The following is a 25,261-nucleotide window of genomic DNA, read 5'->3' on the forward strand; positions in this document are numbered from 1 at the left end:
AGAAAGGAAAACACCCTGACTGTGCAATTATAGCTTAATGTGCAATAGCCATCCAGGAGACACAGGGGAAGCCCTGGCATTTGGGGCGGATGAAATGCAACTCACTGCTACGTGAGGAAAAAAATGTAAAAGATCCACTAGGGATGACTTTGCAATAGCCAGAGGTGAACAGGCACTGCGTGAACCAACAGCTCGCTTCCATCCCTGCCCTTGGCAGCATGAACAGGGCGGGCTGAGGGAGGGGATCATGGGGATATGCACAGGCAGGTTGTGCGTCGTGGCTGTGGGCCGAGTGAAGAAAAGTCACCAGCTTGTCCTGACCCTGTGTTCAGTGACACTGATGGAGGAACAGGACGATTAATTCAAAGCGATTGGCCAAAACTTTGCACTTCATACTGTTGTCACACATGATTAAAGCTGATCAGGTTGCTCACTGCAGATAAATCCTTGGACAGTCAAAGACCTGTTATCTGTCCTCGAGTTACCACTGAGCAGCCTGTCTACTTGCAACGACGATTATCCCTCGGATGGCTCTGACATAAATAGCTGGTGTGGAGGCATTTTAGCATACAGTTTCATTGGGACCCCATCACTGAAAACATCCCACCCCTCAGCCCCCATTCACTGTATGCCAGTGGTCATGTAAGTCACACTGCATCACTTCCAGCCAGAGGCCATGCTTCACACGCAGGAAAAATGTCCTCTCCTACCTGCAAATTATTTGCAATCACTCCAAATTGTTCCACGAGCCTATCGTGCAACTGATAGGGCTCTTCAAAACGGCTTTGAGAATAACGCCAGCGTGAGCATTCAATTATATTTATTCACATTGCTCCGAGAGATAGCTTGCTTTCGTGAGCATCTTTGTGGCCAGAACATTTTTTCAACTGAGAGTTTAGAAATAAAATGGGTCACAATCACTGAGGAAGACAGTCTGCATGTTTTATTCACAAGCACATTTTGTGAACGTTTATTGCTACATACGCCCAGCTCTAGTGAAGATGGACATCCCTAGTTCTCCTTCTCATTTTCTCTCTCTTTGTTCTTATTTTTATCTCCACATATTAACTGCAACCTATTGACATTTGCAGCTATCAGTCGGAAAGAAAAAGAAAAAAGCATGAAGGAAACTCTATGCAAAAAGAAAAGTTTATTTCCTCTGAAACCTTTTCCTTAAATTCAATTATGTTGCTCTCATCCACAACAAGCTAATGGCCACTTATGGAGCCCATATCAGATGCAGCCACGTAGTTTCTGCTGAGCAAAAATTTCCCTGGAAAAACACCACTTCATTTACTGGTGAGTTGCTTTGCTCTGCTTTGACAGGCTTCCACCAGCTATTGCTCAGAGCTGTCATGATGAGGCCCTGGACTAGCCATCATGCCAGCAACATCCTAGCCCCATGGTGGGCTGCAAGGGACACCATTTTTTGGTACTGCAGCCCTGGCAGATCTCCCAGCTTTTTGGTTTCCCTGTCCGCATGATGGGAGTAGGTGTTTTAGGGACAACTTCTTTTCAAGAAATTCTTTGTTCAGCATTTCTAGAAGCGTCTCAGTCTTACAAGGTTTCAGAACACTGAAACACTGGTGTGGGTCTCGCCGTGATCAAACTTCACTGTTTGGCTATGCAGCCCAGTCATCCTGCTTCTCAGGCAGCCTTGCGTGCCAGAAGGACATCACACAACCCTAGGGGGACTGAGGAGGATCCTCTGTGCTACGGAGCACAGTCTTCCACTCTTGAAATACCATGAGCTCATTCCTGCATTGGGCTCAGCAGGAGAAAAGAGGCCAAGAAAATATGAAACAATGCAGGGAGGAGCAGAGCTTGTCAGTTAGGAGACAGGCCAGAGCTGGCCTCCTTTCCCCCAGAAGCCAACGCCAAGATGAGGGATGGAGGAGTGAGGACAAAGTGCCCTGGAGGAAAAGGACAAAGAGGAGGGAGCCTTACATATCTTCTCTAAAGACTCCTCATTCCCTCTGCCCTAAAAAGATCAGCATGGAAAAGGAAAACGATTTAAAACAAAAACAAAACAAAAACTACACAGCTCTAAGATAAAGATAAGTAATGGTTTCCCTGAAGGCAGAATAAAGAGCCTTGGTTATGGAAAAATAAAAAGAGAGAGGGAGAGAGAAGATGGAGGAGGAAAAAATAGTGAAATAGCCCCCTGATTCTTACTTTATGTTGCTATCTTGGGAAATGTTCATATCTGTGGGAACTTCTTTCACTGCTGCTGCTCTTGGAGACAGCTGATGCTTGATATACTGCACACGCGTGCAAGGACAGCTGTGTGGGAGGTGCTGGCTTTCTTCACCAGTGATGAGAAACACACAAACAGCTACAGGGATAGCGAAACCAACACCCCCAGATGGGACTGATCTTTCATCAGGTACAGTCAACACAGGAGCTTTAAAGTGGCCATCACATAGATGGCCACCACACTTCCATGGTGAGGCAGTAGGACCACCTGAGGAGTGGGCAGCAATTGCCCACTCCCCCTGCCTGACCATCAAGGCCATCCCTTACTCCCTTCCCACGGGGTGCAAGGGCAGGAGGCTAATCAGCTGTGCTCCTGCCATTAAAATCACAATTGCCATAGAATGGATTGTTTTGGAAGGGACCTCAAAGCCCACCCAGCCCCAACCACCTGCCATGGGCAGGGCTGCCTCCCACCAACTTAGGCTGCCCAGGGCCCCATCCAACCTGGCCTTGAATGCATCTGGAGACGGGGCAGCTACAGCTTCTCTAGTGCCTAAACATCCTCTGTATAAAATGTGTTCCTGCCTTCCCCTCCAGATGAACGTCTGTGAGAAATGGATTTCATGAGAAAATCCCAAAGGCCGTGGCCTCCACGCAGGCACCAACAAATCTTTCTTAGTAAAGGCAGCCCCACAACTCATCGTTTAAGCTCCAAGTTATTATTTCCATTTTACAGGCAGGGAAGCCAGGATAGAGCAAGCAAGGGTGTTTGCAAGCGAGCCCATGTGTTCTCCATTACCAACCATCACACTTCCTGGCTGCGGCATGACCTGACTGAAGCACTAAATAGCATCCAACATTTGTTCTCCTCGTACGCCCAGACCGACCAGTAGCAGGAAGCACAGTTGCAAACTCATGCAAACCTGGGAGGTCTGGGGGAGGGTTTTGGCCCCCAGGAGCACATGCTCAGACATCCAGAAAAGGAACGCCAGACATGTTGCCCTTCTGCATGAAGGGATACACCTCCTATCAGGGATACAGCAGGGAATCAGCAGTGTTATCCGCGGCAAAGAGAAGGGTCACGCTCAAACCAGAACCACTTCTTTGTTGAGCACCCATGAGTCTGGAAGGGATCCAGAGCTGGTTTGAAATTCCAGCCCCACTCACAGAGCTGGAGACCCACTGAGTCCCAGTGAGCCAAGACTGCTTTCCAAAGTTTATCTCCTCAGGAACACAATGATGCTTCATCATCCTTCTGCTTTGTTTGGAGGCTCCTTGAGGTTTGGACTAGGTTACCCTCAAAGGACCCCTTCCCACGTTAATGAAGCTGTGGTCCTGAGATTCTCCAGTTTAGAAGGAAGAGGTCAGAGCCAAAGCAAGAAAACTGCTCCTTCCAGCATAATCACTTTTATCCTCAGTGAATCTTTGAGGGAATTGTTCTTGGTTTCTGCTTAGAAAACAACATCCCTGCAGAGACACAGCTGCAGCTATGTTAACACAACTGGTCACCCAGAAACTTCTAAGGAAAAAATGGACCATTTCAGCTCACTTTACAAAGAGGATGCTGCCTTGCTTTTTGCTTTGAGTCTCAAAGCTGCAGTAGCAGAACAAGCGAGGGCTGTCAGTGTACAAGTTTAGATTACTCCTTGAGCAGAGGCCAGCTGATTCCAAGAAGAGACTAAAGAGCTGTGGCCTTCCCACAGGCACCAGCAAGTCCCCACGCTCCACAACACATTGCAGTCCCCACAGCCACAGCCAGCCCAGACCTCAGCACACATAATGTTTGAAATGACCTTTGCAACCTGAATCACCTGCTGAGGATGTGAAGGGATGTACAGAAGAGATTTTCTCTGCTTGGGCAGCCTGGACATTTCTCTGTGGCAGCTCGAAAGCAAAGGGAACAACTGCACATCAGATTGAGTTAAAGGCACCCTTTACTGGATTTGTGCCTTTCCTGTGAAGGCTAAACCCCAGGTGACAGCAGGCTTGTGTAAAGAAACACACCACACAGTCAGCTTCCCTGGGCCAGAAGGTTTCCAACACTCTTTTCACAAGAGTTAACATCTACAGCACATAGGTCACTCCTCAAACACATGGCCTGTGCCATTCACCCACATCCACCCCTAGCCGCTGATCTTCCCCGCCATCAGAGCATGCAGTGCACCCCAGCTCTGGCTTGCCTCTCTCTTCCACATCATTTGGCACAACCACTTGCCTTCCCACGTAGAGCAGCTGGCTCCATCCATGCTCACGTGTTTCCTACCGTCCTTCTGGTGGCTGCATCAATTTTCCACTAACACTGTGCTGGGTTTATGCCCAGAGGTCTCCAGGTCAGCAAGCCACCAGGGACCTGAAGCCATTGCTCTACTGCACCCAAGACACATTTGGCTCCAGTCTCCAGTCTTTGGTCTGGCTGGGAATGTCTTGCATGGAGCAAACAAAGCAGCAGAGCTGGAGGGCTTCCCACCATGCCAGCACCAGCTGCTGCCTCCTAGCTGAGCAGAGAAGAGAGCTTGCTGTTAAATAAAGCAACTCACACAGACTTCATCTCCTTTCATCTCCTTCATCTCCTTCAACTCCATCACAACATACCACAAGAGATGAGAAGAGGAAAGAAAGTGGTGGGAGAACCAGCACTACTGCCCCAAGGAGGTGGGCTGCTAAGGAGACCTGGGAGGGTGGGAAGTGCAGCTGCTGGCCATCACTTTCTGCCTTGTTTCTGGTCTTAGCAGAAAAGATTAAATAATAAAGGCAAAAAAAGTGAATAGGACATGTTTGGTTTAGGCTCTAAACCCAGGGGCACCACAGGACCTGGCCTTGGATCCCCCTGGAAGGTCAAAGAGGCACCCACAAACAGAGCTCCCACACCCATCAGTTCCAGAAATGGGAACACTTTCACTCTATCAGCACCCATTTATCCTGCCTCAGCAGGGCCCCAGCAATACTGGAGTGCAGCTGGGGATCAGTGCAGAGAAAGGAGTGGAATAGAGGCACTTAGTGTCGCTCTCATTGCTGTCCACCACTCCAGGATAGCTTGCAAGGACGAAGACAGAAACCACCACGCTAATACCATAGAACAAACACATACTCTCAGTGCTGCCCCAGCACCTCTCCATGGGCTCCATCCTGTGTAGACTCACACTGAATAGCAGGAAGCCCCTATTGAAAAGCAGAACACAGATGGGAAAGCAGCTGAGAGCTGGTATGAGCCAATGCCCTTTCTCCAGGGCAGGGACCCTCCCCACGTGCAGCTCAGCTCAGCTCAGGCTCCCCACTACTTACAAAAGCCACAATGAGGCCATGTCCTTCCTGGCCTTAGCAAACCAGGCAGCAGCAAGGTCCCCGTGCTTGGTGTAGGGCAGGAAGGATTGCAGAAATTCCCACCACGTCCCCTTTCCCACTGCCACAGCCCACCTCCACTGACAGGGTCCTTCTGCCATGAGCTGTGCCCTCCCAAAAGCCACAAATCTTTGCCAGTTCCCCAACATCTCTTCCAGCCACCCAAGTGCCCACATTGCATCACATTGCTGTATCCTGTTTGCCAGCTACCACATGAGCATCCCGCCCCGAGCAGGCAACAGCACAGTGCCCAGGGCCAAGCAGGCCCAAGCAGGTTGGATGCGGCTGGTTGGGCTGGAAGAGGAGGCTGTTTGTGAGAGAGGTTATTGGGTTTTTTGTCATAGCAGCAATGATGGCAGAGATGCTGCACCTACCTGAGAAGGAGCCCCAGCTGCTGCCTATACAGCTCAGAGTGTCCACTGGGGCCCTCTCTACAAGAAAGGTGCTGAGGCTCTGGAGTGTGTTCAGAGAAGGGCCAGTGGAGCTGTGAGGGGCCTGAAACACAGTTCTTATGGGGAGTAGCTGAGGGAGCTGGAATTTTTCAGTCTGGAGAAGAGGAGGCTTGGGGAGGAGGCCTTATCACTTTACAGCTGCCTGAATGGAGGCTGTGGTGAGGTGGGGATTGGTCTCTCCTCCCAGGTAACAGCGATAGGATGAGAGGGAATGGCCTCAAGTTGCACCAGAGAAAGTTCAGGATGAATATTAGGGAACATTTCTTCTCTGAAAGAGTGGTGAGGTGCTGGCACAGGCTGCCCAGGGAGGTGGTGAAATTACTGTCCCTGGAGGTGTTCAAGAACTGTGTAGATGTGGCACTGAGGGGTGTGGAGAGTGGGCATGGTGGGGATGGGCTGGTGGCCAGACTGGATGACCTTAGTGGTCTTTTCCAGCCTTAAAGATTCAATGATTCTGGAGAAAAGAATGTAAGTGTGCTTGTGTGCCTGTGTAAGGAAGATACAATGTCTATTTATACTCAACATTATACAGACTACAGGAAGAGTGGCTGTAAACACACAGTCTTTAGTATTAATTTATTACAGAGCACTCAGTGCCTCTGTGATTAAAAACGTACATGTGTGAGTTGTATGTGGGTTATCTGGGCACAGCTGGATGGCATGAAATGTTTATTGCACACATGCACTGATCAGGAGAGTAGGATGCTCACACGAGGAAGAGAGCTGCAAGGAAGTGATTCAATTACAGCATAAGTGTCTACAACACAGCCACACAGTATAACATGTAAAAAGCATTTGTTTGTACAGATTTCATGCTTGAATCTGCATGCTCCCATGAGAAGCAAGGAGGAAATGATGAAAAGAGCACACATCTGCACATGAGAGATGGGGAAAGACCATGGATGCTCACGCTCCCAGAAAAGAATCACGGCAGGGGTGCTATGCTGTGACTGCACGCATCAAAATTCCCTCTGAGCAAACCCCAGGATCTTTATAATCTGGATTAGATTGGTGTTGCACCCAGCTGTCCCTCAGTGCAGCTGAGCACCATAAATTTCCCAATCCTGACAGCTTGGGTTTGAAGCCTGATGCGCAGGATCTTTGGCACAATGCCTTCAGCTTTCTGAAGATGAAGCTTTTCAAGCAGCCACATTCAAACAGCATCAGCTCAAACAGAGCCAGCGTGCAGTGGTGTCTTATAAAGACAGCCAAGCCTGGTGCTGCTTTTAGCCTGATGTTCTTGCTCGCTGAGATGGGGTTTTCTTTCCTTGCTCTGAGCCCCACTGTGGTTTGCACACAAGTGTTCTTTCACTGAAGTCTGCATGTTTCAGGAAGCTTTTCAAGAAAAAAACAAAACAAAACAAAAGAACATGACTGGGTTTGCTGCTAGAATTGCTTCTTTTGCTGTGTGGCTGCAGTTCACGAGCATGCACGTGTGTATTTTGTAGACAAGAACACTGCTCCCTGCAGGCGTGTGCCTGTGTGCAATAGAGGCTCAGAGCAGGGAGAGGATGGACGGCAGCGGGGGCAACCCATTGCTGCCTGCACAGTGCCTGCCTTTGTGCTCACCTTTCTTGCCACGAAGCAGCAAGGTCGCAGGAAGATGAAAACAGGTCTCAGTGTCCGTGTAATGAAAAAAGAAGAAGAAAAAGAAAGGAAAAAAAAAAAAAAAAAAAAAAGGAGAGGGAAGAGCCCAAGAGCAGACACAGCAATGATGCACAAAACCATTGTTTCCAGGTGCCCTCTTGTGGCCTTTTTGAGGTTTCTCGTCGCATCCTGCCCAGCCGTAGGAGTTCTTTACCCAGCAGAAGAGAAAAACTAAGCTAAAGAGTCTTTTGCAAACCAAATACTTAATGTGCTTAAGTGCAAAAAAAGAAAAAAAGTGAGGAGCTACCAGGGGAGGATAGAGAAGGACGGCAGAAACAAGGCCAGCAGAGATTCACCTTCATAACCACGTCTCCTTATGGACACCAGCCAAGATCACTCTCCCTTACGCATAAGCAGGTATTTCAGAGACAGAAAGCTAAAGGATTTCAACCTTGGCCAACTATTTAGAACACAACTAAGAAATCCTTGCATCCTTAAAAACAAAACCATGCCAATGTTTCCTATCAGGGAAGCTGCTTTTGGCTGTTACACTGCCTGGATTGTGGTTCTTGTTCCAGCTCTCATAGCACAGTGCTGGATTTTCCAGCACCCCCTCTCTGTACAAGGAACAAGGCACTTACGGGATGAATTATTAGTGGTTGGGAAGAAAGATGAACTGTACAGCCCTGCTCCACCTCTGCCCTTCCACTGTTGCTCGGTCTGGAATGCCTCCAAGTGCTGCTCCTCTCACAAAACCTTTGCCTTCCTGAAGAAAAGTCATCTCTATGCACTGCAGGAAAGTTTGGGGCCTCCAGGAGGTTTGCCTCCTGTTGTGTAACTGGCAGAACATGTCTGAGCAGTGACAAGGTGGAAAAAGGAAACCTAGACATGCTTGTAGCAGAGTGTGGACAGACAGTAGTGACTGGTGTCAGGCAGGGAAAAGGGCACAGAGCCCCAGCTGTGCCACACTTCCATTGCCCCACTGGGTGACATGTGGTGTGCACACACACTTCCATTGCACCCAGCATGATTCTGCCAACACTTGTTGCCTCCACCTCTCACCTCTGAAGATGGATGAGAGCACAGTTTGGCAGCTTGGACCAAGGACAAAGCTTTGTATGGGAGCTGCACTTTGTAGGCAGCGGCTGCAACCTGCTCTCCCTGCCTAGAGGTACTCACCAGAAGCTGGCTAGTAGGTTCTGGGCTTAAACAAGACATCCCTGTTGCCACTATATGGCCAGCCCACAATTTTCCCTTCACCCCGGTAAGACCAAGCAGTGACTCATTCCCTGAGTAGCAAAGGGCTAGTTGTCCTTTAAGCATGGGTCTGGATTTTGTGTCCCTTCCTCCTGCCATGCTGCTCACTACATAAGGTAGAGAGGCCTTGGCCACCTCTGGGAGAGGGCAACCAAAATCCTACACCCTATGCCATCCTTCCCCCCACCCCTGGCTCCAGGCTGCAGGGAGTTCTCATGGTGGCCTTCCAGTATTTTTTTTTTATATCTTGGAGAAGCAGAGCTTTTGTTTCTCATCTGATCAGTCTAGGCCTGTAAACCATTCTTCTGAAATGTTTCTTATAAGGGCTTTGGAAGCATCTGTCCTTAAAAGCTTCCGGAGAGGGAAAGGACTAACAGTTCTCACTACCATCATATGCACACATATGTTGAGTCAGTTGAGACAGCTGCTATGGTGCCCAATAGAAGCAGTGCAGTTTTTCATCTCTAGATAAGACATCAAGGCTGCATCACGTGCTCTGTCACTGTTCTTCTCTAGCACAGATGCTTTGAGAGAAAGAGGACTCACTGGCTTCTTCCTTGGCTGCAATTTTGAAGTGCCTCTCTTCTCTTTTTGACATCCCCTCTAACCCTGGCATCACCTGTGGCACTTCAGCAGTTTGGTGGCTTTCCTAAAGCTAAACTCCTTTTCCTTACATGGTCTTCCAGCACCCAGCATCTTTCTCCTCTACCCCAGGCCAATCCAGTGCCCTAACCTAACAGAAACACTAGCTTATTGAACAGACTTTTTTTTTGGAGGACCTTCAATTCCTCACAGCTCCTCCAACATGCAGAATTTCCACTGCTGGGCCTAAAGGCTCCTTTCAAGTCACTTTCTGTACAGACACATTTCCTTCCTTCCAATGTTTTTTTAAAGACTTTATGTTGCTCAGTTCCCCCTTTGTGGTGGCTGGCTTTTGGTTAAGCTCTTCTTTAAATGGCTAGAACAAAAACAGTTTATAGAAACTGTAAGCTTAGCGAAAGGGTGTCAGAGGTTTTCTGTTTGAATTTTGGATCAGAGATACGGGCATTTCCCCTACGATAGGAACCACATCCTCATTCAGTGATTTGATTTGCACTGGCTACTGAAATCACAGTGAAGTCACATAAAACCAGATTTAGCACCAAGAGTGCCTGCAGCATGTCAGCCTTGCAATCACCCCAAACCTTGCATGCCCATCAGCTGCAGAGCCCGCAGCCATACAGCCATTCTCAGAGACACAGCTCCCTCAGGTGGTTTGCTGAACAGCTGTAACACCTCCAGGAGACTGGAAATGAAATAAAGCACAGCTGCAGTGAGGCAACACACTTCTATTTCATTCCTTTTTCTTGATAGGAAACATCACCTCACATCAGGCAGAAGAAAAGGGATGTGTCTGAGCCCGGTAGTCAATCACAGAAGTCCCAGCCTATCCCAGCAGGTGTAACATTCAGCAGCAGGCACAGGTGTCCCCCCTCACCAGGGAGCAGGAGGCTCAGGTATGCATATCAGGCTGCCCACAGGCTATTTGGTTTCTGAGTTGTTACTTGTACCCCACAGTCCCCCTGTGCCTGCTCACCTACCCTGGGACACTAAGAAGGGCTTGGAGTAAAAGTGGGTATTTGTGTGGAAGGGCAGCAGTATGAAATGCCTTCCTTCTTTTAGAACAAGGCAGAGAAAGTGTGAGAGAAATGTGGCCAATGAGTGCTGCTGTGTGGAGGGCTTCTTTGTTGTGGGGTTCTCATCTGCCTGCTACCTTAAAACCTGCATTTCAGGGGCACTGGAGACATACTATCTAACAATATCACCCAGAACAAAGGCACATGAGGTAACAGGGTGCTATTGAGGCTGGCGCTGCTTACAACAGCAGGCAGAAACCAATAATCAACTTGAGCCATTTCTCTGTCCTTGTTTTGTCCACATCTCTGACATCCCACTTGCATGGCCAGCACTTGCAAGTAGTATTTGCAGAGCTTTGCTTTGACCTATCATTCATGGCACACAGAGGACTACAGTTTGAAAGTCAAATTCAGTATTTCTTGAGCCTGCTGCAAGGTTTCAGCACAGCTGAAGCATAGAAGCCTTATTTATCAGAATAGAGAAGAGGGCTGATGGGCAAGACAGTCCCAGCTGAGGTTGATCTCCATATCAAAGCCTGAGAATTTGATGCAGACTGTGAGGGATGCCTTTTCCCTCATGGCATTATTTTTAAAAGCATGCCAAAAAAAGACATTTACTATCCCCAGTCTCCTACTTGACATTTAACAGGCTCAAAATTTTATTTTAGAATTGAAATTATCTGACTGGCTCCAGTCCGACATGTGCTAGTAGCAGGAGCCCCCTGGCAGTTGCTAAGGTTTCATATACTTGACCACAAAGCCTAGGTTTAGGCATCAAGTGCTGCTCACGTCAAGCAGCTTGAAATAGGGATTGGATGTACAAGGGCCAACCACTACTTTTCTGGGTGCCTATTCAGACTACACAGCTGGTGAGCACTGCAGGATCACAACACAATAACCACCCTGCTCTGAGCATGGGGTTGCACTTTCCTCCCATACTTTCAGTACTGGTTCCTGTTCTCCAACACCAACCAAAGCTGACTTTTGCTAACACTTAGAAAGCACATACTGCATCTCTCACGCCAGGGAGGACAGACCAGTGTAGTTGCAGAGTGCAGCTCTGCACATCAGCACTCTTGTCTCATCCTTCATAGGAAGAATGGGGAAAAAACTCTTTATCTTGTGTTGTTCACTGATAGACATATCTATGAAACATCCAGGGACGGCTACAGCAAGGATCATCACAGCTGAGCACTTCCTGTTATTTCTTAGGTCTTGATGTCAACTATTTTCCAGAACTGATATGTTCTCTGCAGCATAAAAACCGAAGACATGAATGCTCTGCGACGCATGTTCAGAAAAAAATGGCTGACTTTCCTCAGAGGCATCAAGCAGAACTTGGGAATGTGCAAATATCCTATTACAGTACATTGAAACAAACATGAGATACCATAAAAACAGTAGTGACTACTAAAGAAAAGGTGACAGAAGCTAACATAAGCACTGCCCTGATGAGATTCCCATTGTGTGGGGTACTACGTGCTCATAATCTTATGTCTACCTGTGCCACCCAACAAGGCAACATTCAGCTCTTTTTACTCAGCACCTAACCAAGAGGTTTAGCTGGAAAGCCTGACATCCCAGAGGAAACGTTGGTGGACTGCAGCAAGGTCAAAGGCTGCAACTCACAGTTGCAGCAACAAAATGAAGGGCAGCACTGAGATATGTGCCACTTTACTCATACACTGTGATGGGTATCATCTGGCAGCCTTGTCTCCAGGACAGGAACCATGCATCCAACACTTCTCTGGGCAACCTGTTCCCGTACCTCACCACCCTTATTATTAAAAAAAAACCTTCTTCCTTATGTCCAGTCTAAAACTCCCTTCTTTTAGTTTGAAACCATTTCCCCTTGTCCTATTACCACAGACCTTGTTAATGACTCTGTCCCCTTCATTTTATAGCCTCCCTTTAGATGTTGAAAGGCTGCTCTCAGGTCTTCCCAGAGCCTTCTCTTCTCCAGGCTGAACAGCCCCAGCTCTCTCAGCCTGTCCTCATAGGAGAGGCGTTTCATCCCTGGGATCATTTTTTTGGCCCTCCTCTGGACACACTCCAACAGATCCACGTCTCTCCTTTACTGAGGACTCCACGTCTGGATGCAACACTCCAGCTGTGGTTTCACCCAAGCAGAGTAGCAGGATCACATCCCTCAACCTGTTGGCTATATGTCTTTGATGCAGTCCAGGAGGGTCTGGAGCCTGCCCTTATGGGTATGGTTTAACCCAATTTTGTAGCCGAGAGCAAAAAAGCTTCTTGCCTCCCACTTGCAAGAGTTAGCTTCCTGCTACAGCCCCTTGCCTAAAGAACCAAGGTACTGCTGGGCCAGCATCCCCTTGCACTGCCTCAGCTGCCCCAGTGCATGGTGCTGTGGCAAGTGTCACCTCAGTATCAGCATCACAAAGGTGATCAGGGGACTGGAGCACCTCCCCTATGAAGACAGGCTGAGGGGCTGAGCTTGTTCAGTTTGGAGAAAAGAAGGCTGGGGGGGGTGACCTCATTGCAACCTGAAGGGAGCCTACAAACAGGAGGGGAGTCAACTCTTTGAAAGGGTAGATAACGGCAGGACAAGGGGAAATGGTTTTAAATTGAGGGAAGGGAGATTTAGGTTGGATGTCAGGGAAGTTCTTTACTGTGAGAGTGGTGAGGTGCTGGAACAGGCTGCCCAGAGAGGTTGTGGATGCCCCGTCCCTGGAGGAGTTCAAGGCCAGATTGGATGGGGCCCTGGGCAGCCTGGTCTAGCATTAAATGGGGAGGTTGGTGGCCCTGCATGTGGCAGGCAGTTGGAGATTCATGATCCTTGAGGTCCTTTCCACCCCTAGCCTTTCTGTGATCAGCCCCAGGGAGAGGAAGGCAGCAGCGGAGAGGGACTCAGGAAAGTTTTGTTCTTTAAGGGGACAGAACAGGGAATGCTGCCCACGCTCAGGCTGAATGCAGTACCCTGGCTTTCTGGGCTGAGGAAGTAAATGAGGATTTGAAACCAAACCCTGCAGCCCCCACGTCTGCTGCAGCTAGGATCACAGCATGGAGAACTTCCCTGCCTAGTAATTCAGAAACCAGCAAGAGGAATCAGGCAGAGGACTCAGGCTAGCAGGATACTTCAAGGAGAGGTCAACTACAGAGCAGGAGCACAGCTGCAGCACAGGCATCAGACTCCAAGAGCAGCTGGCAGCATTTTGCAGGGCTGCCTACCAGGGAGCTGCCAGCACAGCGGTTTGGCTGTGCCCCAGGCTCTGCACAACCATCCTCATGGGCTGAAAAAAGACACCAGACACAAGGAACAGAGTTACGGATACCTACCAAGTAACTTCAGGTGCCAGGTCCCTTGGCCTAGCCACCATGACAGAAGCTGAGCAAGGCCAATGGGAAAGGAGCATCTCAAAAGCACTGTTGCAGATCTGTTTAGCCTATGGCACAGAAGGCACTGCGGCAGTGATGTTATAAGAAGAGCCAATACATAACAGAGAGCCCTGGAAGGTACTGTATGTGACACCTCCTGCATTCAAGGTCTTGTGGCTCATTGACCAGAGTGTTTTTCCTGTCTTCTCTGTACCAAAGGGAGATTTCAAAGGGATGTCAGCAAAGGTATGAGCTGAAGCCCTTTACACCCACTCTTGTCTTTATTCATTCACTGCAGGTACATAACTTATATTATTAAGTAAACCAGGAAATATTTACCAAATGCAATTTCAAGTAGTAAAAACCCTAAAACAAGCTGCAGAAAGCTAAGCCAAGAACAAGCGATCCTCCCATCATTACTTCCCCTCTGGAGCTCAAGCAGAGTGACTGAGCTCTGGAAGAGGTAAAGATTCCCTGCTCACCCCGACAAGTTACTTCTCCACCCTCATTCCAGAAGATAAAAACAGTCACATTTCTGAGGAGAAACAAAAAGAAGTCTATTTAACTGCCATGACACAAGCAGGAGAGTCAGCTCGAAGAGGCATACTGCACATCCTTCTGCCTATTGCAACAAAATGCTGTCTGGACATCTTTTGCTCTGGCAGCTCTCCCCTTCTCCCCCTTTGCTGACTTTTACACCAGATGAACCAGTTTATCCATTCAGACATCACTTGAAGAAAGCATGTCCTCTCTTAGCTCCTCAGCTGTCTGACAGAACATTCTCAAGGGCCAGAGGAGCAAGGAGTGTTTGGCCAGAACATGGAGAGTGATGCAGGAATAGTTATTGCAGTCCAGGCATGCACCTTTTCCTTTGGGAGAGTGAGGCCTCTCAGCAGTTTTCTGTAATCACCTGGTACTCACCAGCAATCATGAGGTGCTTACCAGAAAAAATCAGGGAGCTTGGTCATCAGACAGGTGGCCTGGTGATGGAAGCTATGTCAATTCAGAAAACAGTACTGTTAAGGAGGCTGCTTGGCAGTTTGAAATACTACTTGTAGGAGTCAGCGTATACCAGGCCTGTTCTGTGACACAAAAAAAAAAAAAAAAAAAAAAAAAAAAAGAAAAAAAAGCTACCTGACAAGCCAAACAGATCTATAGGGAAAATTGTTTCATTTTACTTGCCAGTGAAGAAGCACAGGAACTGAGCTGAAGCAGTAGAGAAAATGAAGGATATACTCCTTCCCCCTTACAATTTTTCACATGTGCATGCTTCAAGTCCATCACATCTCCTTTCTGTCTACTGTCCTGTGTTGGACAGCACCAATTCTTCCAACATCAGACCAGTTAATTATATACAGATTATTGTTCTGTTTAGGAGATCATGCATCTGATGTTGAAACCAGAGGGCTGTTCTGCACAGCAAGAGAATGAAAAGCTATGTGATAAAACCAGGTAAGATCCACAAGCCCACATTGTCTCAGTAAGACTCTCACTTTTTGATATAACCCATCTGGAAAGCAAGACAACAACAAGGTGCAGTAAAAACAAGTGAACCACAGAAAGACGCAGGTGTCAGTAGTCTATACATTAGTATAGAGTCACTTGAAGAAAAGAGGCCTCAGATCTCATCATCTTCAATCTCCTCCACTGTGTCTCTTCAACTCCAGTCACCTGATGCTCTCCCTAATCTTCTGCAGCTCCGTAGCTGAGTGCTACATAAGCCTGGGTGGAAGGAGTTCCTGACTGTTGTAAACTTTCTTCTTCCATAAGAAAGAGCCCTCCATCCCCCATGACAGACACTCAGTGCCTCTCTCTCAGCTGGGTACGTGGCCTGGGCTGTGGGGGCACTGCTCGCTGCTGTGTATGCGGCTGTGGAGGAGGCGTCTGCTGCACACAGGTCTGCTGGGGGATAGGGTTGGATGGTGGTTGAGGGAGCTTCCGCATCGCCATCTCTGTGTCCACTTGGTGAATCTGCATCCTTTCCTCATCTGCAACAACAGGAGGCCACAGCAGTCAAGCACCTACTTACATCTAAGCAGGAGGCAATGTTCTTACTGAAATCCAACAGCAAAGGAAAAGAGTTTGGACCATAGAATTAAAAATACATATATTGGTCTTACCTGCAAGGGCACTGTCACTTTCAGGTTGTCCTGCAAACAACTGAAGTCACTGTCATTCACACACTCAGTCAGCTCTCAAAGTTTTGCAGCAGCCCCAAAGCAGAGGTCAATGCACCTGAAGACACTACTGCCTTCTCCGGTCACTGATAGACACTCTCAGCCTGAGCTTCTCTGTTCTTTTTTTGGACACTCTCTATGCAGAGGGCAGTGAGGCACTGGCACAGGCTGCCCAGAGAATCTTTGGTACCCCATTCATAGAGGTGCTCAAGGCCAGGTTGGATAGGACCCTGGGCAGCCTGAGCTGGTGGGAGGCAGCCCTGACCATGGCAGGGAGTTGGGACTGAGTAAGATTTAAGATCCCCTCCAACCCCAGATGTTCTATGATTCTATGAAATCGGTCACACCCACAGGTAGCAACACAAAAGCCCTGCTCTGCCACTGTCTGCCATGAAGATTTCCATGGACTTGGAAATTTCCAGCATGAATTTTCCAGCAGGTAGAATTAAATTCATGCCATCTTATTCTTGATCATTAACTCATCATTTGTGATATGCCAGTCATTTTAGCTTAGGATTGAAAAATTTACCTCTTGGGGTGCTAAAATAACCTTACACACCAACCTGTTTCAAAGAAACCAGCCACCTTATTTTAGTTCTTATCATCCCAGATTTCCCTCCTTTCTTTAATCCAGACCCAAAAACTGAGGAGGTGCTGTCACCGCACTGAATGGGGTAAGCTACTCCCTTGACAAAGAACATCAAGAACAGCCATAGTGAAAGGCAAAATTCTAAGTGGCTTTGCTCACACTGGCATTTTGCTCATAAGATGTGCCAAGTCTTCTAAGGCAACATCCCATGGTTGCACTGTTGTGAACTCTCCTAGAGGACAGGGAAAACACTTGCCCAGTCTTTGTGGTGATGCTTCAGGGAAAGTGAGGGGGCCATAATGAGTTAGCCATACTGAAGTTCTACCCTCAGCCATGGGAAGCATCATGCTAACCTTTGTTGTCAGACTGACCACAGGCACCTTTAAGGTATCAGCTGGAGTTTCTTTCAAACATTACCCTTTTTACTTTGACAAATACTGCTGTGCAAAGGAATGTCTTCTCACATTTTGTAGTTCAAGCACTCACACAGAGCCTAGGTGCTACTGAAGATCATACAGCAAGTCTGACAAGTATGTGGGTGTAACAAGCCTTCAATACCAACATGCTGCCCCAGCTCAGGGTGATCTTCCCTCGTACTTGAGCTTCCTCTTTTGAGTGAGCCAGCCAGCTCTTCCTGAGTGTTAGCTCAGCATCCTCTGCACACCTAAACTAGGGGCAATAACCAAGCTGCAATCTCAGGCAACAACTCTATTAAGAGTGAGCCTGCACTGAGAGGTAACTCTGGCAGCGTATTTTCTTAAAGAGGCTTGAATTCTGGACAACAGATGAGAACTCTGCCCATAGACTTTTTAAGTGCCTCAAGCTGGACTTCCAGTGTTGATACGCCTCCAGCAACACTGTTTTGCAGAGAGAAGAAGCGCCAAGAGATGCTTGAGGAAACCCCCTGAAAAGTTGAGTTCTTGCCCTCTCCTTACATACAGTGTTTCCAAAGGTGACTAACAATGTCAGAGATCCTAGTTTTATACTATATAAGTTTACTGAAAAAAAAATCTCCTGACAGATATTCAATTGTATGTTTAGCCCCATGGATGTTCATGACAGGTGGCCTTGGCCAAGGATTAGAGCAGCCGTTCTTTCTACATAGATAAACAGAAGGGCTTGAGAACAAAAAGCCTTTTGTTCAAAGTATATGTCTGAAACCAAGACTGACAATAGCAGCTGATGCACTGAGATTCACTACGTGCCAAAGATGAGGTGGCTGGACAGAACTTAAAGCCTTTGAATACTTACCATCATCTTCAAGCCTATCTGCTTTTTTCTTCCTGATGCAATAAATAAGCAAAATCACAAAGACAACAAAGAATACTGCACCTCCTGCTATGCATGAGATGAGATAGAGCTCCAGCTGGCCTAGTTAAGAGAATAAAGAGGATGTTAGAGAAGAAGAAATAGCTTGTGTAACACCAACTTAGAATATTCTATCTTCCTGCCATTGAAATGAAAGCAGCACTAGTTAGAGAACCCACTCCTCTGCCCTTTCTCTGTACACAGGAAAAAGCTGTTGGTCCTCACTGCAGCATGAAACAATGTTGAAGAATACTGCAAAAAACTCTCTTAGAAGAAAATCGAAGCAACCATGCATATCCACTGGTAGCACACAGCCACCACCTTTATAGGTATGAGCATGGAGAGGAAGAAAACAACGTGCAAGTCATTTTCCCCTCATAAGGGTGCAAATAAAGAGCAAATACCCTGAAAGCAAGGAGAAGATCCCAAGGCACATTTTCCAAGAAAAAGCTTTTAATTTTTGTTGTGGTAGCTTACCCTCTTTGGTAGCTTTATGCTGTCTTACTGTAATGGTCTCTGGCTATAATCCCTCAGCAAGCATCACTTGTTTCTATACTACTTTTATCCCTTTAAAACAAAAAGGGAAAGATGTTTTCTGCCTCTCACAGACTACTGCATGCAATCAAAACCCAGCATCAGCACTCACTACTGCATACAGGGAACCATGGCTGCTTGTGGGTTCCAGATCAACCCTGCAGATAGACACAACTACTTGAAGTGCTGTAGCTGAGTCTTAGCTGATTCTGGTAAAAGTGGACTTCTTACCTGGACACTTTATTTCCTTCTCAGTTGTTTTTTTGCTGACTTGATTCTTAACAATACATCTGTATCTCCCACTGTGTCGAGTAGTAAATTCCACCTCTGTTACATTCGTTTGTGATTTATTGATTTTATCTTGAGTCAATTCTATTGTAAACACCTGGTCCTCAGTCTTCTTCACTGTACATTTCACATACAGGGTTTTATTAATGCATTCAGCATTGAGGATTGGCTGAGGGACAGGCTCTGAAAAAAATAAAGGACAGACAGATCTGATGATTTTTCTCCTTTTGAAGATCTCCATTGTGAAGCAGAGCAGGGAATTGCAGTGATGGAGTAGCACCAGCTAATGAGACCAGAGAAGAATAAGAACAAATCGGACTTCCACTGCAGAAGCAACACAGCAGTTATAAAGAAAATGTCATATATTAGCCTACATTTTCATCCTAACACACTTCTGATCTTTTTGTCTCTTTCCATTCTCTCCTCAGTTCCCTAGAAAGTGTCTCTTCCTCAAACGAAGTGGAATTGTTTGTGCCAGCAAGAGTAACTACACTGTATCTCCTCCAGAACCCACTGTTACCACAGCGTTGCCATGATTTGAAATCTGATTTTTATCCCCCATTCTGCTTCTGAATAGAAATATCTGTAGTTAACATCATAAGTGCACTTGACTTACAGCTAGTTAACCATACTAAGCACAACCTGAAGGGATAGAATCATAGAATCATTAAGGTTAGAAAAGATCACAAAGATCACCCAGTCTGACCACCAGTGTATTCCCACTAATCACATCCCTCAGCGTCCCATCCACACTGTTCTTGAACACTTTCAGTGTCAGTGACTCCACCACCTCCCCAGGCAGCCTGTGCCACTGCCTCACTGCTCTGAGGGGAATTTTCCACCCATTTTATAACTTCCTTGACTAATTTGGGGAGAAGCCCCCATTGTGGAGCTCCAACAGATCTGGAGAGCACCTAAAAGCACTTCAGCAAAGGAGAGCTGCGTTACAGAGCCAGATGATCTCCAGGCTTTGCCTGGCTCACGGCCATGGGAGAAAGTGGTGTTTTGGGGCAGAGGATGTGAATAAGGAAGGCTGGAGACAGCCCTCTAACTCCTGCCCCAGTGTTCTGGTACAAATGCAATTAGCTCTGATCTGCCTGTACCCATCAGAAGAAATTTCCTCCAAGATAGAACAGCTACTTATGATGCTTTATGCATTGCCAAAGGCACTCAGCTTGCATGACAGCCACAGCACGAAAACACATCACAACAGAGAACAGAACAAAACAGAGCACTCAGCTCCAAGGAGGCTATGACAGAGGGAGCCGATTTCTATCTCTGTCCTACAAGGAAGTACTTTTTGGTGCTGGATTCTCTGACACTGATGACAGGGAAAACTGACAGAGGCATCAGATAGAAAAAAGCTCTATTCCTACCTTCTAAAGAGCCACAAACTAGGTGCACACTATAACTAGGAAAGGCACCTCCCTTCCCTCATTAACCCACTCCCCTTCTGCAAGCTGTAGGGCATCTTTTGGAGGAAAGCCCCTGTGTGAAACACCGGAGTACAGGTCATGTTGGTGTGATGGTGTCACCATCTCAACTATTTCTTTCTCTTCAGAACAGCTGTCTTTCCAACTCCAGTAGCAGTATGTGAACTGGATGACAATTGATACTAGCACCCAACTGAAGGGTTTTACTCCCACAGCTGTGTACCAGCAGTAAGGCAAGATCTCTGCTGCAGAGTAGGGAAGCGATGCAGCACATAGTTAACTTGCTATCTATCACCTTAGCCTGGAATTAAACCCAGGTAACCCCAATGACAGTTCACTGCCTTAAAGCATGAATAAGGCCCCAACGACTTCCTTAATCTGCAGGCAGTTCGCAGTGAAGGCCTTCAACAAAGTGAGACATCCTTGGATTAGTATGGAGAGAGCAAGAACTCACCCAAAACGATGAGCACTATTGTTTCATTTGCCTTCAGCTTTCCATTCTTGTCATATACAGACACCTTGTATATCCCACTGTCTTCTTTCACCAGCCGCTCTATTCGGAGAGTCCCATTGAGGAGCACCTTGCACCTACACTGCGTCTTCTCCACGTAATATTTAATTTTTTTGTCTTTCATCTGAAGCAGCCTCTCGTTGTCTCTGCTCCACAATATCTCGTGCATGCTTTCAGCAGTGAAACTGAGTAGAGCTGTCTCATTCACTGCCTTGTAATTTATGGTACTGGTACCTATGAAGATAAGCACAATCCATCTGTCAGTTCATCCTAAACAGTCCTTACTGCCCTGCTCACCAACCACAGCCATAGAATCAAACAATGCTTTGGGTTGGAAGGGGCATTTAAGATCATCTAGCTCCAACCTCCTGCTAAAGACAGGGACACCACCCACTAGAGCAGGTCATTCAAAACCCCATCCAGCCTAGTCTTGAATGCTTTCAGGGAAGGGACATCCACAACCTTATTGGACAATCTGTCCAGTGTCTCACCACCCGCACAGTGGTGAGGTGAGATCCTTCCTAGTATCTAGTGCCATGATCCAAAGGGTTTCATTTTCCACCCACTCAGATTCTTAAAGCCTCTCTTCACATTTTTTTCCAATACTCCAGATCTCCCCTTGATTGTTTGTCAGCTCATCAGTACCCAAATTAATTCTGAGGAATTTGAAAGTCACATTTACAGAAGCAGGCTTTATCCTGTGGATGATTTATTCATTGTGATTTTGATTGCTGAGATTCTTGGCTGCCTGTGGACTCCACTGTAACATGACAGAAAGCACAACAATAACAGTAGACCAGCAAGATCCCAGGCCAGGGAAGATCCACTCAAATACAACAGCAGTAGGCAAAGAAAAATGAGAAAGGAGCTACCTACCTTTAGAAAACCTGTAAGGTCCTCAAATAGACAGAGATCTCCAGATGAGATGCCCTCACCTCCACTTCCAGCCCTTAAATGAGATCTGGGAAGGGGTGGATCCTTCCTCCGCCTTCAGGTCACTCAAGTGAGCACCCACCAGGTGCTCAATCACTGCTTCAAGCCCTGACTTAGCATTTCCTCTAAATTCACCCTTCCTGCAAATAAGGTCATTTGGGCAGGCTTAGCTCTTGGCACAGGCTGATGTGCAGAGCAATTGTTGCTGTCATTATTAAGGTGAGCAGCAAGTTTGTGGAGGCCTTGGATCGTGGGGTCACTTCAGCAGCAACAGTGATGGCAACAATGATAAAAACAGCGGCCTAAAAGAGGTGTCTGTGTCAAGAAGCGAGCACATGACACCAAACTGGAGGAAGATGCAGGTATGTAAGTCGCAGTGCCGCTCCACAGTGCATCCACCCCATGTTTCTAGCACAGCATCACAGTATGGGAAAGCAAGGGGGAGAAACAAACAGCTAACCACAGCCTGCAAGCTTATGAGGCACAGGCGATGTTGGGAGATAAGCAAAGACCAAAAAAAAGCCTTTTCTCGTGACAGGTGCCCTTTGATTGTACATCCCCTCTGCAAAATAGGCGAGAGGAGGGGCATTGCACAGCAGTGCTGCCAGGACTTGGCACTCAGAGTAAAGGTGATAGTCAGAAATGGCTGTGGGAAGTAAAACACATCATCACTTCAGGACGTCATTCATTCTTCCCTTTGTGCCTGGTCCCATGCCCTTCATGCTGCAGGCTGCTTTGCAGCCCCTGAAGACATGGCTCTGGGTAACCGTGCTTCTGGAGGCATGTTTTGACATAGAATCATACTGTCATTAAGGTTGCAAAAGAACACTAAGATCACCTATCCCCACCAGGCCCACCAACCCATGTCCACATTTACATGGTTCTGGAACACATCCAGAGATGTCACCTCAGTGTGGCAATGCCTGCACCCCAGCTGCCAGTGGAAAAGTTGTAGAAGGAGATATTAAAAAGCATTTAGAAGTGTGAGGTGGAATATGTTCATTACTAAAAACTTTCATTCTGAACTGCAACTTGTTCATGATCTATATTCATTCCTCTTTCATCTGTAGGATAAAACCGATGGGCAGGTGGGGGATTTCCTCCCAGATACCAGAGAGAGATGATTCTGCTCTAACTTGATAGATTTCAAGCAGTTTTTCCTACAGACAACGCTGAGCTTATGCACTTTTTACAGTCCTTCACTGTAGTGTATAATCCATTATTCCACAATGATAAACTACAGGGGCAACTGAAATCCAGTTGCTGTTTCAGCAAACTAACAATATTAGAGATAACCAAAGAGTCAAAATATTTTGTCTCTGCTACAAGGAAATGAATACTGATGTGTTTCCACCCCAGACTGAGGCGAGGTTCTTAGTTCAGTATCACATGAGGCATTTGATGCATCAAATGAAACATTCTGTAGTCATGCTGTCAAGTCTGGGCAGCAGCTACCTTCCACAGACATGGCACCATGGGTTGTACCCAAATGGTTGGGTTCCAGTACCTGTCTCTGCTCCATCACAAACAAGTAGTTAGAGCTAGGAACAGGATGCCTTTGCATAACAGGTACGCACATTTATATTTTCCATCCAAAAGTATGGAGAAAAACATCTAAGTTTTCAAGGAAAATCCGGTGGCATCTCTAAGGACTGACTCCCATGACACATCCCTAGGGAGATCCCATGGATCTAATGGAAAGCAGAGGATTCCACACATGTGATACTACAGATCTGCTTAACTGAGGAAATGGCAGTTCTGCTAATGTCAGCTGAAATGCTCTTCAAGGGGCAGAAAGATCAGAGCTGGCAGCGTAGAGCCCATTTGCAGCCAGAAGGAAGAGTCAAAAAAAAAAGAAAAAGTTCCAAAAAGTAACATTAGAGAAGTAAGGAATCTTCTGTTTCACTGCTTCAGGTAAATCTGAAACCCATTTTCCATTCAAGGGAATGAACTTCATTTCTGTTTGGGAGGAAATACATCACATGCCAAACAGAAATTCCTTATTCTCCAATTAATTTTGTTCTGGAGGAAAAAGAATACAATCAATCTATAGTGGAATGAACAGGGGAAAAAATATCTGTGTGTAGCTGTGTTGTTAACTCATAGATTAGAGAGAAGAAGACACCTTAATTAAGTTTTTAGATTAATACTTTAAAAATGAGAGCAGTGTAAGTAGGCATTTGCTTACTGTTCTCGCATCCTATCCTTGAGCTCCACTGATGACACTGAGATACTACACACTTTCTGTTAATATTTAGGGAAGAATATAATTTACACTTTCAGAAGATTTGCTCATCATTGATAAGAAAAGGTAACTACATGTAATAATGGCTGTGCACAATGCACCATGAAGTAGATCACTGATGTACTACAAGCTACCTCAAAGGCAGAGAGAAAATTGCATGCTGATATTTCTTGTTACACACGTGTCAAATTATAGCTCATTAACTTAAAACCAGAGCTGTTTACAGCTTACTGTTATAATAGAAATGGGAAATTCGGGTCTTGCCCTCTTCTCCTGGATGAAAATGAAATCAAGTGATAATATGCACAACTCAGAGACTCTCCAGTCGCCTCACCCATTGGGAAAATGGAACTAGTTTCTCATCAGTAACATCCCACCAAGTTGTAAATTGTTTAAAGGCAATTTTAACAACAGTTGCACACACAAAAAAAGTTGAAGATCTTAATGAAGACTTACATTTTGCTTTGGGAAACAAAAGCAGCAAGCACTTGACAAGGAAAATCCTTCCGAAGTTCATTTTCAGGATCCAAAAAACCCAGTGCCGCCTTGCCAAGGGCAGTTCCCAGCAGGTGAAAGGCTCTTCTGCTGAAAGCAGCGGCAGTGCTTGCACAGCCTGTGCCCTCCTCCCAACCTCTCGCCTGCACTCGAGCACTTCTCGTTTCTCACCAGACACCCAAAGCAGCAGCAGCAGTGCCTCCTGAAGGCTGTGCTGTCAGGATGGGGCAGCGTGCTGCAATGGGGACAGCATGACAAATGTCCCTCCTCCTACCTCCCTCCAAGATCTGCCCACTCAGCATGAGGGCCAGAGGGCCCTCGTCCTCTTCAATGTCCATCTGAAGAGTTCAGCTCCACTATCCATGTCATCTTTCTTATGGGACAGACGCTCCCTTGGGGCAGGGGTGGTGGGATACCTTCTGTTCCCCTGTGGCCCACTCAGTAAAGAGGGTACAATAAACCCAGTTCCCCAGTGGGGAAACAGAAACTGATGGCTGCCGGGCAACTTGTGGAAAAGAGATGTACTTCCCTTGGAAAGTATTAGATCATCTTCACATCAGTGTCTGTCCTGCAAGGAGCTGGCCCACTGCCACGCATGGGAGTCCTGCAGGCATGGCCATCCATCCAAGTGAGCCATGGAAGAAGAGCGGGCTTGGAACAGTATGAAAACATGAAAATACTGCCTTGGTCTATCCAGAAACTAACTCCAAGGCTGGCTGATGTTGGAAAGATTGTGAGGAAAGAAGATGGGAGGAGGGATGGGAGTTAGGACCAAAACCATGCGAGAAGATAATAAATTCTTTATTTCAGTTTCCAACATGAAACAGATGGTGTGGGGAGGACTTTGAAATGTCATCCCGGGACAATCCCTTTACAATAGTGGTCGCTGAAATCTTCCAGATTTTTATTGCAAATGTAAGCCAAGAAAGAAACAAAAGAAAAGATACGGCACAAGAAATGCACAG

The 25,261-nt window shown here is 46.8% G+C and overlaps 1 protein-coding gene across 1 annotated transcript; it reads right to left on the reverse strand.

Moving 5' to 3' along the window:
- Nucleotides 1–15,583: 15,583 nt before the first annotated feature.
- CD2 (CD2 molecule) lies at nt 15,584–24,318 on the reverse strand (the record flags this gene model as incomplete). Its single annotated transcript, XM_079542803.1, has 5 exons — nt 15,584–15,771; nt 17,801–17,920; nt 18,623–18,862; nt 20,567–20,857; nt 24,258–24,318. The coding sequence occupies 5 exons, from the start codon at nt 24,316–24,318 to the stop codon at nt 15,584–15,586; spliced, it is 900 nt and encodes a 299-aa protein (XP_079398929.1).
- Between the last annotated feature and the right edge of the window lie 943 nt (nt 24,319–25,261).

The sequence above is a fragment of the Tetrao urogallus genome (assembly GCF_951394365.1).
Source record: "Tetrao urogallus genome assembly, chromosome: 1".
Taxonomy (NCBI): domain Eukaryota; kingdom Metazoa; phylum Chordata; class Aves; order Galliformes; family Phasianidae; genus Tetrao; species Tetrao urogallus.